The 16,843-nt window shown below is 39.1% G+C and overlaps 1 protein-coding gene across 1 annotated transcript; it reads left to right on the top strand.

Annotated features, from left to right (window-relative positions):
* The first annotated feature begins 1,970 nt into the window (after positions 1–1,970).
* LOC110799369 (uncharacterized) lies at positions 1,971–5,521 on the top strand. The gene is made up of 4 exons (XM_056829824.1): positions 1,971–2,805; positions 2,889–4,359; positions 4,841–4,952; positions 5,036–5,521. The coding sequence occupies exons 1-4, from the start codon at positions 1,971–1,973 to the stop codon at positions 5,519–5,521; spliced, it is 2,904 nt and encodes a 967-aa protein (XP_056685802.1).
* Positions 5,522–16,843: the final 11,322 nt, after the last annotated feature.

Here is a 16,843-nt window from a genome sequence, read left to right on the forward strand (position 1 = left end):
AATATAGGTTTGTTTAATATTAGCTCTTTTCTTGTGTGATCCTTTTTACTTTATTTTACTGTAAATTAAAATTTGAAGGAAATTTTGACAAGATAAATCCCCAGCTTTTGGAGTCTTCTTAAATTCTTATAATAAGAACTTTAATATTGTCAACATTCCGCCTTTCATTTCTGCAATTTGGTGAGAACTTGGGTTAATGTCGGTTTGAATCTCAATTTTGAGGCTGAATTAGAGATTAGTGTTACCGGTTGATAATCTGACTTGCTTATTCAGATTCTTATGGGTTTAATTTCGTGTTATATGAGATTTTTTGCATAAAGTTTTGGGGTAAATTTGTTAATATATTGTACCGCGTTTAAGTGGTTAATGTATTGTTTTGATGTTTTTCTGCTTGCATTTGGGTTGGAAACTTTAAGTTGGTTAGTCTGTACGTGTGCTTGTCTGTATGTCTCTGCTTGTAATTTTTTAATTTTCAATGAATTCAGTAGATATAGGTTAGTTATTTTAATAATTCTATTATCTCGAAAATGTATATTGTCTATTTAGGAACAAACTATATAACAGAACAGTTCTGAACTTCACAGAGATCTATGCAGATCAGTTCTGATCTGTGCAGATCAGAACTGTTCTATGAAGTTCTGTTCTGATCTGTGATTGGTATTATTGGCTTTAAATTTCTTGATTCGGTATGTCAAGTTTGTTGGTTTTGTGTTTGATGTCGTATTTCAACGCGGGATCTTTCAGAACAGTTCTGATCTGTGCAGAACAGAAAAGTTCTGATCTATGCAGAACCGAACAGTTCTGATCTGGGCAGAACAGAACAGTTCTGAACTTCACAGAACAGTTCTGATCTGTGCAGATCAGAATTGATCTGCACAGATCTGAACTGATATGTGCAGATCAGAACTGTTATGTGAAGTTCAGTTTTCTCTGGCATGATTTACTCAAAAAACATTCTGATTTACTTCTAAAAAGAAACTATGTGCTGGTTGAGACAAAATTCTGTTTAATTACATTTACATTAATCTAGAGTGATAAAAAATTTCATTTTCCTAGGGACGACACTCTGGCTCTTCCAAAGGGCTCATGATATGATTAATCAGGTGGCTCTTAAGCCGTCTACATTGCTTGATTTCTCTACCTAACACAGAGTATATTTTGTTGGATTTTCTTTCATTGTCTCTGTTATACTAGTATTTTTAATGGATAATTTATTTTGAAACTTCCCTTGAATGAAACTTTCCTTATATATTTATAATAAACTTTAAGTTCTTGAGTTTTTGGGCTTCACTGTGCTTGATGGTTTGATAGAGAGCATTCATTTAGAGCCCTGTTCCGGTGTTCCCTCATCTGAATGACATAAGATTCTCTAACATGTCCAATCTTATCCAATGAGTTGAATCTCCTCTAAAGTCTAATGCTTTTAAGGTGTATTTGTTGTATCTTTATCTTTTGCATTCAATATTGCAATCTTAATATAGCCTTTGATTTGAAATATGAATTTTTCCAGTCAATTACTAATTGAATTTGGCCATTTGACACAAATTGAAGGGGATAACAAACGAACAGAAGACTCTAGCGAAGAGCAAAAGGCTTGGTCAAGTTGATTTGCACTCTTGTAGACGAACCAGGTGATTAACATAATCTTAGATTGATATCATGTTATTAACAATGCGTGACAAAGTAGCTGGTCTTATTATTTTTCTCATGAATTTGTGTGAAGTGTCATGTTTAAATATATGTTATGCATTTCTATCATTGTTGCATGTTCCTATTGTTGTATGTTTTTCAATAATAAGCTGCTACCCTTAGTGGAATTCTAGTTTATTGGCTGTCAAATTCTAGATTCTAGGATTTTGTGTGATAAGGTTACTTTGTGGATGTGCGTGGTGTAAGGCTTGTCTAGGCTCTTTTGTTCTTGTGTGTTCCTTACTAAAAAATCCTTGGAATAAGTATTTTTTTTTATAGACATGGATACTAGTTGGATTGATTTACGCAATGGGGATCCTGCTTATTATAGTGGTTGCTTGAAATTTATGGAACTTGCGAAGGAGACTCTTGTTGAAGGAAAAACACGATATCCGTGTAACAAGTGCAAGTTAAATAAATGGCACTTCGTAGAAGAAGTTGGAGGACATATTTTGCTTAACGGTTTTCTTAAAAAATATCGAAATTGGGTTTTTCATCGTAAAGTCAATGAAGGGAGAAATAGCTTTGAAACCCCTAGTGGTCTAGGAAATGCAGTAGGTCAAGATGACATGGGAGAGTTGCTAAGAGCAGCTTTTGGTGTTGACAATTCAGAGTCGCATAATGAATCGCAAGACATGCCCGAAGATGAAGTTTTTTATGACATGCATGAGGAGTTTGATTTTCATTGTGAGGTAGATAATGAATTTCCATCAAGTAACTCAGGTGAAGAAGATGCTAAGTGTAAACGACTAATGGAAGCCGCTGATGAGGTTTTATATGAGGGATGCACTACTTTCTCAAAGTTATCCTTTATTTTACACTTGTTTCACCTTAAATGTATGTTCCACTGGTCTGCAGAGTCATTTACTAAATTGCTTGAACTTCTAATAGACGCATTTCCTCAAATTAAGGAGTTTCCATCGTCTTATTATGAAGGAAAGAAGATAGTGAATGATTTGGGGTTAGGATATGAGAAAATCGATGCATATCCAAATAATTGCATTTTATATTGGGGTGTATTTGCAGACAAAGATGAGTGTCATGTTTGCCATACATCAAGGTGGAAAACAGTGAAAGAAAAGGAGGATAATAAAAGTGAGAAAGGAACGAAAATATGTAAGAAGGGCGAGTCAGCTAAAGTAATGCGATATTTTCCTCTTATACTAGGCTAAAGAGATTCTATATGTCATCTAAAACAGCTAAGGATATGAGATGGCATTTTGAACATGAAGATGATAAGATCTTAAGGCACCCGTCGGATGGTGAGGCTTGGAAAAGTTTTGATAAAAGATATGTAGAATTCGCCGAAGATCCTCGTAGTGTTAGATTAGGTCTAGCGAGTGATGGTTTCAATCCATATCGTCTAATGAATACCAATTATAGTACATGGCCGGTGATTTTGATTCCTTATAATTTGCCACTGTGGCTTTGTATGAAGCCATCATCATTCATTTTGTCCTTGCTTATTCCCGGAAAACATAGTCCTGGGATGGATATTGATGTGTATTTGCAACCATTAATCCACGAGTTAAAGTTATTGTGGGAAGGTGTTCCTACCTTTGATGCGCATAGTGGAAATAAATTTAAGATGCGAGCAGCCTTACATTCCACTATAAACGAGTTTCCGGCATATGCTATGTTGTCCGGTTGGAGTACAAGAGGTTACAAAGCTTGCCCTACTTGTGCCCATAATACTAATTCATATTGGTTTGGCGGCAGAATGTGCTACCCAGGGCATCGAAAATGGTTGCCAATTGATCATCCTTATCGTTCTCAAGGTAATTTATTTGATGGGGAAAATGAATACGGGGTTGCTCCGGTCCCTGCAAGTGGGATAGACATTTTGAAGGAACTAGAAAAGGTTAAGTATGTTTATGGACAATCAAAGAAAGCACAACCAAAGAAAATATCTAAGAAAAGAAATAGACTTCAAGGTGGAACTTCTCATGATGAGCCGGATGATGATGATGGTGGTGAAGAGGAAGCCAATGTTATTTGGAAAAAGAAAAGTCTACTCTTTGAGTTGGAGTATTGGGAACATAATCCTCTAAGACATAATTTAGATGTTATGCACATTGAAAAGAATGTGTGTGACAATGTGATAGGAACTCTTTTAGATATGGATAAAAGTAGAGATGATAAGCAAGCAAGACAGGCTCTCAAAGACAAAAATATAAAATCTCATCTTTGGCCTCAATCTGATCCAACTCGTGTTAATGACCATTTGCCTCCCGCTGAATACACCATGTCTACAGAAGAGAAAGAACGTTTTTTAAGGGTCATAGAAAAGCTTAAAGTTCCCGATGGATACGGGTCTAATTTGCAAAGATGCGTAAATATTAAGCAGCGTAAACTTATTAATTTGAAAAGCCATGACAATCATGTCCTCATGCAAGATATTCTTCATGTTGCTTTAAGAGCATCGAATGCCACTAAAGTTATTGACTTGCTTGAGGAGTTGTCTGACTTTTTCAAGAATATTTGTTCGACCACTATTCATTCTGATGACTTGGATACCATTCAGTCAAAGCTTGTTTTGACTCTTTGTAAGTTGGAGAAAGCTTTTTTACCAATATTCTTCACAATCATGGTTCATCTACTAATCCATCTAGTGGATGAGGTCAAACTTGGCGAACCTGTTCAATACCGATGGATGTATCCCATTGAAAGGTCAATATCTCGAGCCTCCATCTTATTTTATTTTATCATTTCAATTAAAATATATTAACTATTCTTATTTTTTTCTTTCACATTCACTTTCTTCATTCTATAAAAGGTACTTGGCATTTTTGAAATCTCATGTAAGCAATAAAACCCAACCTGAAGGGTCAATTGCGAAGGGTACCTCTTATGGGAGACAATTACATTCTGCTCTAGATATTTAGAAAGTGTCGAGACCATATTCACCCGACCGAAAAGAAATGAAGATGGTGTTCTAGACAATGACACCTATTTATATCATTCGGGTTGTCGTGTGGTTGGAAAGCAAGAAAAAGTTCGTCTCGATGACAAAAGTTTAAGACAAATCCATCGCTATGTTTTGCTTCATTCAGATGAGATGAAACCGATTATTGAGTAAGTAGTGTCATGAGTTAACTTAGAGTTACTAACTATTAATTTTTCAGTAACACAAGTTTTTCAATGTATAAAGTGCTTTCATATGCCAAAAACGGCAAGAGGATGAATGTAGAGGAAGTCAATCCAACAAAATTGTTGAAAATGGGTGGATAATCAATGATTTCCCTGAGTGGTTGCGAAATCAGGTTATATATATGCAATAACCTTTTGACCTTTTTTGTTTTGTATGTTTTTTTAATTCGTATTTAACCATTTAAAAAAAAATTAGGCCTATAACATAGATGATAGTACAACAGAAGGAAAGTTGAGAAAAGCCTTGGCCGGTGGTTTAAGTAATTACAGTAAAAAACTTAAAAGCGTCATTGTCAATGGCTACAAATTTGATACTATGGAACGCGAGCGATTTCGCAAGACACACAATTCTGGAGTTTTTGTGGAAGCAGATGTCCAAGAGTATTATGGAAGACTCCAAGACATATTCGAATTAAATTACTATGGTTCTTTCAAGGTTATAATGTTTCGTTGTGAATGGGTTGATATACATAGGGGTTTGAAAACATACCCAAATGGTAGTGTTCGTGTAAATTTCTCGAAGTTGATGCATACTGGCCGAAATTTGCATGATGATCAATTTGTTTTCTCATCTCAAGCAAAACAATGTTTTTACATTGAGGATGAGATACAACAAGGATGGTCGCATGTTGTTAAGACTAAGCCTAGAGACTTCTTTGATATAGGCGATGATGAGCCTTAACATTATTATGTATTGATTTCAAATGAATGGATTTCTTTTTTTATATGTTATTTTGAGAATTCCTTTCTTTCTAGAAACATCTTTAGTGTATATATGTCACTGGCAGAAATATCTTTCTAGAAATATCTTCAGTGTATGTCTTTCTTTGGTAAGTTCTTTCTTTCTAGATATTATTTTGGTAGTTTCTTGTCTCCCATAACCTTGTTTCTTTACATATTGAGGACTGTTGTTGCTGTATGCATCTATAGAGTTTTGTATTGTCCTTTATTTTTTGTAAGTTTTTTTAGACATTTAATTCAGTTTGCCTATAAAATTTGCAGAAGCACAAGCAATATCTGGGAACGATCATCACCAAAAGGCAGCATTGAGGCAAAAAGAAGAGGACCTTGTAAGTAGAGTCTGTTGGTGTCTATCTTCTGTTATAATCCTTTCTTTCTACTTCTGCTGGCTTATATTCCCCAGGCATTACACACACTTGTTCATCTGCTAGGTAAAGAGATTTTCAATACTAAGACTTGTTCTCTTCAACTTATGTAAATTTGTTTGGATGCAGTTTGATTAATAAGAACAAGTTTTGAGTCTTTTAACAAGTGAATGTGAGTATTGAACAAGTTTTGAGTCTTTTAAGTTTGGGTTTGATGATGGTTTTTGATGAACTTGGTAGTGTTCTTTGATCATGACTGTTTTACTGCTGATTTCCCCCACAGAGAAAATTAGGGTTCTGATGAAGGTTTTTTTTAATAATTTTAGGAAGTTCAGCTGAATTTCAGTTTTGTGTGCCGTGTGATTGTTCAAGGTGTGCTCCCGTTGAGGGTGCAAGTTATGCATATGGTGCTGTAAGCTTTTTTTACTTCACTGCATTTAAATGCTTATATAATAGAGATATTCAGGTTGTAGCTTACCTGAGGTGTCTTCATAGGGCTAAATTAGTTGTTTAGTGCCTTAATAGCGAGTCTGTGGCGGTGCTTCTGTTTTAATCTGCAACAGGTGTAATGGGAGCCTGTTGGCTTGCTGCTGGTTTTTTGCTGAGTACATTAGAAAGGTGATATGGTATAAATGGACATAAAATCAGGCCTTCTTATTTGTGAACAAAATAAGACAGGAACAATTTTCTCAAAATTTGGCTATTAGGAAATCATGTTCAACATTCAATTGTTTACAGAAACAACAGTGTATATAAGTTTTCACCTTCAGCATTATCAAAGCTCCAAATATATGCTTTGTCATCACTATTGTAGTTCACTACAGAATTTACAAATTCTCCTGTTCTGAAACCATAAAGAGACATGTCGAGGATGAAGTCTGAGTTGGTCATCAGCAATCTTCTTCTTTGTTTATTACTCTGGTCTTGATTCTGAGCTGAACATCAATTCCAAGGATTTAATTTGCTCGTTATGTCTTCTGTTATTGCAGTCCTTATCTGTTTGCTTCATTGTTTTTGGTAAATATTGACTTTCATTAATCAAAATAGGAACAAGGTGAAAAGCTAAACAAACGAGAGAGTCTCAATGGCTGTCCAATAGTAAACCTTCAAGCGCCAGGGGATTATAATGACTTAGTTCCTGGAATGTTTATAGATTAGGTTACTTAATTGTCAGCTTCTTTAATGTATTTCAGACTTGAGAAATCAATTTCACATCAGCATTTGTCTAATTTGCATTTGTTGTTTCTTGTTTCTTGTTAAGTGGTTTTGATTGCCTCCTTTACGCCGAACTCTTAATCAGAGTTAGATTCGTCCCAGCTGCTGTGTGAATAATATATATATATATATATATATATATATATATATATATATAACTTCCCTTGAATGAAACTTGCCTTATATATATAATAAACTTTTATGATTCATGTCTTTCAGGGACGAGATGAGTTATCGTAGCAAATGAACAAGGATTGCAGCTCTAAATGAGTCTCGTAATGCATCTGAAGTTCCTCCAAAAAAGGCTCAAAGGGCAGCAACATCACAGTTAGCATCACAGTCACCACATCCACACAAAAATCAACCCACTATCCCAGTTCCCTCGCCCTCACTCAAAAACACAAGACCTGCATCATCACAGTCAGTCCATCCACCAAAAAGTCAGCCCACTATCCCATCTCCCTTGCCCTCACTCCAAAACATAAGGCCGGTATCATCACAGTCAGTCCATCCACCAAAAAATCACCCCACAATTCCAGTGCCCTCGCCCTCACTCCAAAATATCTGACCTGAACTTGCTTTATATCTGACCTAAACTTGCTTTATATCTGACCTAAACTTGCTGTATACTCTGTCAAATCTCAATTTCACAGCCATAAATTAGACAGAAATTAAAATAACCGAGATTCTGGTTAAACTTTACTGAAATCAGGTTTCGCCTATGACCGGATGATTCATAAGCCTCACTGCAAACACGTTTATACGTCCGACAAGTAAAACTGAATTTTGACAGTTGGACCAAGCATGTCGAAGGATCATACAAAATTATCCTAGTGCTAGAGTTTATCAAAAACCTTTCACTAGATCAACCCACTTAGTTGACAGTTAACCAGGCCAAGTAGACTAAAGGTGATAATAGAGTACGATGAAGTGTTATTTCCTGAGGCCATAGTGAATTTCTGTAAATTAAATTTGTAGTAAATCAAAGAGTAAATCTAATCTGTGAATTTCGAAATCGATCTTGTCTTCTTGTAAATGACTACTAAAATAAGAGTTGTCAACATGAATGCTAAATTAGCAGTGATGCACCTCCTTCTCTTTTCTAATTCGAATAATTTTACTCTTTGATGTTGCCTTTTCTAGATGCTAAGGGTAATCAGCAACTAGTTAGCGGGTCTATTCAACCAATGGACGTCTGGAACAACAATGGAAGCATCAAATATGTTGTGCACTTCAATGAACTATACCAACCGATTAGGAAAGGTGGGCATATTTTAGTCAGATTCCTTGGAAGCATAGCAAAGCAAGAACAATACTGCTCAGTTTCAGAAAAGACTTGGGGTGAACTGGAAAACTGTTATAAAGTTGACATCATCAAATTGATTAGAGTATGTTTCTTCTCTCGATTTTGCTGATTTTTTAAGATTGAATTTGTGTTAATTCATATAGTCATTCATGGCTTCGTATTTTTTTAAGGACAACTTTGTGATTCCTGATGATACAAAGTATGAGGACCTAGCTCTCCAACATGTTGATAGAGTGTGGAGGTAATATAAATATGAAATTAAAAAAATGTACTTTAAACCGAATGAGAAAACAATAGAAGCCATTAAAAAGGAAGTGCCACCTGGAGTTTCCAAGCAAGACTGGGTGAACTTGGTCACCTATTGGGATTCATCCAAAGGGAAAGTAAGTTTTTAATATACTGTTCTACACTTCTACGTATTGCTGTTATTGCCTTTCAGTTCGAATTGTCTTTTGGGTTCAGTTTATGTGTTTTATGACAGCATATGAACTTCATAGCATTACTGGTTACAGGCCTTACAATAGCTTCGTATTAGGCTCCAAAAACATGTGGTCTTTAAATTATTTATCATAGAGAAATGCCTTAGGCTTATAAGTTTACGGACCAGATGCTTTTGGAGTTGTAAACTTGTTATTCCATAACTATATAGCTGTTGATGCTGCAGCTATAAGTGTTCTTCTTCACCGGAGTTTATAATTTATGAATATAACTACTATTTGCATCACCCAGTGGCTAACTGGATGCCTTGGTTAATCCCCTAATCCTAACCTAATTCAAGAACCATTGAGAACTCTAAAATATAATTCGCCCTCAAATACACTTTAAGGACTCTAAACCACTTTTAGAACTCTAAACCACTTTTAGAACAGACAGAAAACAAGCTAAATCATTTTTAGAACCTAAGCCGTATGGAACTGAAAAATGCTCCCTGATGATTCAACTACAAGAACGAAACCACATGTCTCCAGTTCCGAATTGGATTGTCCAGTTGGTGTGTTAAAATAAAATTAACAAAACCTCTGGCAGCTCTCAATAGACACCACCACCTGATTCCACTAGGACAACCTCTTGGTCTAAGATATTACGTGACCACACATTGCACCACCTCATCAAAGGCTCAAGCACTTGTTCTATTACAGTCAACTGATTTTGGCCAATTATTGTGTCGTACTGTAGTTTGAATTTGAATAACCAGTGTTCTTATTTAAGTTTCTTAAAAATTAATTTCTGTTTTGGTTGTCAAATTGTTGGAAGTTAATTTGTTGTCTACTATGTCGATTTATGTTCTCTTAGATTTTTGTTTTTTTCGAATATGAACTTAGAAGATACTCTGATTAAGTCTTCGAACAGACTTCTTGAATTTCAGAGCAGGGGGAGTGACCCGAGCATGGCTGTTCATACTACCACTGGCACACTCCGTATCTCAGAGCAGGATCCTAGTACCCCTGGGACGGAGCTAGATCAGGAGTTGGAACGCCTCAGGGGAAAGGCACCTGTGGTTGATACCACTGCTGGTGACGACTCAGACTGACCCTGCATGGTAGCGAGTTCCAGCTTGCCTGGGTTGATTTTGTATAGGTTGTATTGTATTGTATTTATATGGATTGAAACTTGAATTTTTGTATGGTTTGTATGGCCTTTGAACGTTGAATTGGTTTGCAAAATTTGAAGATTGGTTTTTTGTATGCTTGAATGTTTGGAATTGTATGCATTGTGTGTGCCTTGAAATTTGTGGCTAGATGCATGCATGAGAAATTTGCCAAAAAAATTGAAAATATTTGCCCATTTTTTCGGGTGTGTATACCCACTATAAGCCCCCACTTTGACTGAGGCTTTTTGGTTAGGAAAAGCGCAAGTCAAAGTATATTCAACTCTTGCTATGCATATGCAGACTCGACTTAGGACGCCGATCTAGGACTTGGATGCTTGAATTTTAAAATGACCCGAAATCTCCCCGAAGCGTTGATCCGGACTCCTTGAAGTTGCGCGGTTTGCGGCTTTGGAATCTTGAATAATGCAGGTTGTACTCTGCTGTCCGAACCACTAAAGAGTGTGTACTCGGAGCCATAAGAGAGGACGGTGGCCTCGTCCTTAGATGCAGGCCCCTGCGCCTGGCGCAGGCTTGGCGCTTGGCGCCCGTGGGCTGTCGTGCAAGTCGACTCTTGTATAAATAGGGAGCTTGTTGGATCATTTCTTGCATCAATCCTTCCCTGCTATCATTGCATACTGCTTCCTCTCGAAGAGAGAAGAAAATATGGCTGTGTCCTTTGAGAGTGCCTTGAACTCGTGGCTTGGTTCGCTAGGGAAATTGGAGAAAGGGAGCTTGATGGCATGCATCTTGGGGTGCTCGTCTCTTTCCGGTTTATAAAATTGGATTTGCACTTCATTCTTGCTGCTCTGGAGGCTTAGGATCTGAATCATCATGTCTTCCGTTTTGGAAATAATGAGGTATGTCCCCTCCTTGAGGAATTTAGTGCTATATTAGGGTGGCCCATCATGTTGGAGCCAAGCATGCCCAGTGTTGAAGAACACTATTTCTTAAGTTTTGAAAGGTATTTGGGCTTGAAGCCCCCACTTTTGAGTGCTGTTGTATATGGTAGAGGGGTGGATTTGTCCCCCTTTGTTACCTACTTTGCTGGGCTTGATGTTCCCAAAGTATTTCGCCTGAGAGCCTTGAGTTTTTGTATATTCGCTCACTTTCTCTTTTCGAAACAGGGGTTTGGCAATGGCGATGCCTCCCTAATAGAAATTGTAGAGCAGTTCGCTAATGGTCGGGACCCAATGCCGCTTGTGATTGGCGAAACATTGACGGGCCTTGATATGCTGAAGTCGGACCCCTCTTCCTTGCCATCGGGAAGTCCGGTGTTACTACAAGTAAGGATCTATGAGCTCTCTTGTATGTTGAATTTGTAATTGTATTTGAATTTTGAATGTTGAATTTTGAAATGTGCTTCTTGTATACTCCCCAAGGTTTGGCTTATGGAGAGGCTCATGTTGGTGGCACCACCGGAGAACATGGCGAGCTATAATAGAAAGGGATTCACTGTGCGGCCCATGCTGTATGGCCGGCTTTCATTGGATGAGTGGCGGTGCACACTTTCTGGGATTGAATCTTGTATATGGTGGGCAGTTCCTTGGTGGGGAATTGCTGCCATGAGACACGCCCCTGTTTCTACCGCTTTGAGGGTTCCAAGCCTCACAATGCCGGTCTTCTACTCGCCTGCTTGAGTGATGAGACAATATGGCTTATAACAGGAGATCCCGGACCGTACTGAAGAGAACCCGAAACCTGTTGTGCTGAATGCGAGTCGACTTTAAGTTTGGAGGCGGTATTGGGTTGCCAAACCATTCTTGAGTATCCAGTTCCCACCCGAGTCAGTTACTCTGTTTACGGGGTATATTGTATGGATGAGAGGCCTAAGGCAGGGGGACATTTCTTTCTCCGGATCAGCTAGAGTCCAAGGTTCTAGAGCTAGACGTCCTGCATCAACTGATTATGAGGAAGGTGACTTGAGTGTGGCCCATCCGGTGCTTGACCGTTCGGAATCCAAAGGAGGTTCGTCGTCCTCTGATCTTGGAAGGCTTGCAATTCCTTCTCCCGCCGCTTGGGCAAAGGGAAGATTGATGATTGATTGCGGGAGGAGTCAGGGGATAGTACTCAAGGTGCCAAGACTCGAGAGCATAGTCGCCCGATCCTAGATCTTTGCAGGCTAAATGTGTTTGGAATGTGTTTGGAAGATGTGTTTAGGAAGTGAAAAGGCTTTTGAACTTTGCTTCACTTGATCCTGACTTTGTATTTGAATTAGCGTTGAAGGCTTTAGGGCCAAATAAAGAGTTATTGTGTTAAATTCCGCTTGAACATGCTTTGCTTTGAATTGGCACATTTGGAATAAAAACAACAACAATTTTGAATTTTGAATTTTGATTTGATTTTTAGGATGCCCTTAATTGAGGAAATTTTGAATTTTTTTGTATTAAAGTAGCCGGGCCTTGAAATGAGGTTGCCTACGTGTCCCGTTAGGGAATCAGGCCGGACGTAGTTCTGACTACCTTACAGGACCTAAATTTGGATTCTTGAATTTGAACATGGAACTTAGACATAGAACTTCTTGAGTTGATCGAGGTTGGTCAGAGATCTGAATTCTGTTCCGTCGATGTCTGTTAGTTCGACTGCTCCTCTAGAGAGGATTTTCTTGACAATGTATGGGCCTGCCTAGTTGGGTTTGAATTTTCCCCTTGGGTCCATGGTGCTTTTGCGAAGGGCTTTCAGGACAAGCTCGCCTTCCTTGATGTTTCGGGTTCTGACCCTTTTGTTGAAATGTCTGGCCACTCGGCGCTGATAGACTTGTACATGGTGAGCGGCTTGAAGCCGTCGCTTGTGGACACCTACTTTTGTCCCCATTCCCGAAAGGGAAAGGTTCGATGATGAGAACATAAATCTCCACTTGAAAACGCATCTCCTATAAAATAACGAATCTCAATTCCCCTTTTCATTTCACCCGAAACCTGCTATTTATAGAAACCTGCTATTTATGGAAACCTGCTAAAAATGGTAACTGCCGTAATGGGTAGTTGTTAAAAGTGGCAAGTCATAAAAGATAGAAACCTGTCAGAATTAGGTGTTGCACTCCAACATAAATCCTAAATGAGATAGAAATTGCGAGAGAATCCTATTCCTAATATGATTCGAAAATAAGAGTCACGTATTAATTAAAATCCTAACGAGCCTAGAGTTCGTAACGGGCCCAGACGCATCCGTCATAAGGTTAATACGCACTAAAAGACTCAATTGAATCTCAAACACTCCGGATTTTAGGAATCCGAATCTGACCAAGAAAACAGCCCAGACCCTATTTTCAACGCCTGGTTCTGGGCGCCGAAATCTTCGGCGCCCAGGCCTGGGCGCTGAAATTACCTTGGACGTATTCTTTCCTAATTCCTCGTGGATTAGAGCTCTACAATTCTATCTTTCCACGAACTCTTTTCTATAAATAGGGCCTTAAGTTCGACGTGAAAAAGGACACACAACACACAATTATTATTCTGAGTATTGACTCCAACCCCTAAGCCTAAGCCTGACGCTGCGAAATTGATCACGCATTCTGTCGCAATCGATCCATAAATCGAACAGAACGTATCCTGTCACATAATTTAATATTCGTTAAATAAAAGGAGAAATAGCAAAGTAAAAGTGGTTAGTTTTCTGAGAATCGTGACGTACCTCTCAAGGGTGCGTCGTAATGTGTCCCTTTTCTATGATTTAATTGCTTTCCTCGCCCTTTTATGAACTGTTAAACTAATTAAATCTGATTGTTCTATCACGCCTAATAAAGATTATGTTTTTGGGAAATCGGATTATCATGATAGGTCCCTTAATACAATCTAAATCAGATAATCACGCTCGATCTAGTATTATATGTTGCATATTGTTAAAATCGACTCAGATTAGTTTAATAGTTAAGGCATGTCCCTTCAATTATTTATGCTGAGCTAGTAAGGATACCCTGCCTCTGGAGTTATCGAAGAGCGAGTACTCCTCTCGGTAGTTACAGTCCCCCGAACCCTCAATCTCTACCCTGCGGGTGTACGTTGAGCGATCCCCACCACCAGGGATCACAAGGGAACCTACGGCCGTCGTGGTCAAACATAATTGCACTCCCTTTGTCAGTTTTTCTCATTGTCGTTAAAAACTGAATGACGACTCCTATATTACTAGTCAATTGGGTGTAAACTCACAGGAAATCCAATTACACTTGATTTGACAAAAAGAAGCGTCACACCCACGAGGGACGAGGTCACGCATTAGCCTCGTGCTTTTTCGACCCCCTCACATCGCTCATCGAGCATGACTAGTTCGTCATATCTGGCTTGTACCCATGCAGCTTCTGGGATTTTTCTTTCGAGGACTATCCTTAGTGAAGGTATCTCTAGCTCGATAGGTTGTACTGCTTCTATTTCATAGACCAATGAGAACGGAGTTGCACCAGTTGAAGTGCGAATTGAAGTTCGATACCCCTACAATGCGAAATGCAGCTTCTGGGACAGTCCTTGTAATTGGTAGTCATTTTCATGATGATGGTCTTGACATTCTTGTTGGCTGCTTCGACTGCCCCATTGGTTTGTGGGCGATAAGGCGAAGATCGATGATGTTGAATCTTGTACTTGTTCCCTGGTCACTGATGAACTCGTGAGGAACACCGTATCGACATATGATGTTTTCTTGTATGAACTGGGCCACTTGCTTGGAACCCAATATTTTGAATGATCTGGCCTCGACCCATTTGGTGAAATAGTCGATGGCGACCAGTATGAACTCATGACCCCCAGTGCCTGTTGGAGTGACTTTGCCGATGACGTCGATGCCCCAGGCTGAGAACGGCCACGGTGGTGATTGAGAGTATAGTAGTGATGGAGGAATGTGCTTCAGATTCGCACACTTCTGACATGTAGGACATTTCTTGACAAAGAAGAAGCAGTCCCGTTCGAGGGTAGTCCAATAGTATCGTGCCCTGATGATCTTGAGGGCTAGTATTTTCCCATTCATGTGGGTACTACAGGCTCCATCATGTATGTCGTCCATGAATCTTTGAGCTTCGTGTTTTTCAACACATAGGAGGTTATGACCGCCAAGGGACCTTTTGTATAGAATGCCGCCTTCCATGACGAAGTTGGCTGATTGTAGTCGTAGAGCCCTCTGATTTTTGCTTGAAAAGTGCGGGGGATACTCTGAATTTTGTAGATACCTTTGAATGTCTGTAAACCAAGGCTCATCTTCGTCTTGCTCGACGTTGTCAATAGCATGGACATATGCTGCTTTTTGACGTGTTTCAATTGTAAGTGGCACTTCAGCCATGCTGCTTGGGATGTTGATCATTGAGGCCAGTTTTGCCAGTGCATCGGCGAATTGATTCTCCTCTCTCGGGAGGTATGTATAGCGAAACTCTTCTATTTGTTCAGATAGCTGTTCGAGATCGGACTGGTATGGAGCTAAGCTCTCGCTTCTTACTTTCCATTTGCCGGAAATTTGATTGATGATTAGGGAAGAATCCCCGTACACTAAAAGTTTCTCGACGCCCAATGCTAAGGCGGCTTCCAGGCCCATGATGCATGCTTCATATTCTGCCGCATTGTTTGTGACGTTGAATTGTAGTTTTTGAAGGAAATATGTCCTTCACCCAAGGTGCATTAAGTCTAATACCAAGGTTCAGATTAATTGCGAACAATTAATTCAGTGAGATCAAGTGATCGGAACAGCTAGCTGGAGCAATTCTTCCGATCAGTGAGTTAATTCTAATGGATATTGAACTCACAACTTACTCTTGACTGAACCTACAAGGTCACACCAATGACACGTAACAGATCACCTGATTAAATGAATCGGAAATTCATTAATAGCTTTTCGGGATTTAAGTTGGAAACGTATTATACGATACGACTTTGCATCGGAATCGTATATCGTAACGAGAATATTCGTAAGCTAGGCGACACGAATAAATCGTATCGTACGACGGTGATTCGTTGTATACGAAACGATAAATAATATATCGGAAATATATTAAACGTGAATACGAAGAGCGGCCCACGAGCCGAGTGCACGAAGCACTCGAGGCCCATGGGCGCGCGCATAGGCGAGCAAGCAAAGCGCGGCAGCAGCGAGGCCCAAGAGGCGAGGGCTGTGCGCGTGCGAGCGGGCCGAGACCACGACACAAGCAGCAGCGCGGCCCACGGCCCTTCGTTGTGCGTGTCCGTGTGACTTGGCGTGCAAGCTTGCTAGCCGGCCTTGCCTCTTGGCTTGGTCGGTTAGTAAGGTTATGTAAATAACCTTATAACCTAATTTCCAACTTAGCACAATCAAAATTCAGATTACACACAACCCTAGGAGAAAACAGAGAACCCTAATTCTCTCTGTGCCTCAATAGTGCGTTCATCCCAAAAGGCAAAACAAATCCGGTGGTTTTCTTCGCTTTTAATACCATTTTATGACGCCTTATAGCGTCGAGAAATTTTTGCTGGTCGCTTTTGTAAAGCGTCGAGAAAAAGTGAGTCGAGAATTTTCTCGACGATTTTTCCCGTCGATATTCTAGGCACTTTTTAGTGTCTCCATTTTTTGCTTAGCGTCGAGAATCCCGACGCTTTTAGGCGCCTAAATATAAGATTTTTACATCAAGACAATCCATTTTCCCGCCTCGTGAATCATTTAATATTTAAAATTCTCGACGCTCAAGAGCGCCCAGAAATATTTGTTGGCAAGAATTTAAATGTACATAAGCCCTATATCACACCATCAAAAGGTGTCCAAATTTATTTTGTATGATTTTTTTTTCACCTATATATTTATATATAATATAATAAATACATCATAAAATTAAAACTTAAG

The sequence above is a fragment of the Spinacia oleracea genome, chromosome 5, assembly GCF_020520425.1.
Source record: "Spinacia oleracea cultivar Varoflay chromosome 5, BTI_SOV_V1, whole genome shotgun sequence".
Lineage (NCBI taxonomy): Eukaryota > Viridiplantae > Streptophyta > Magnoliopsida > Caryophyllales > Amaranthaceae > Spinacia > Spinacia oleracea.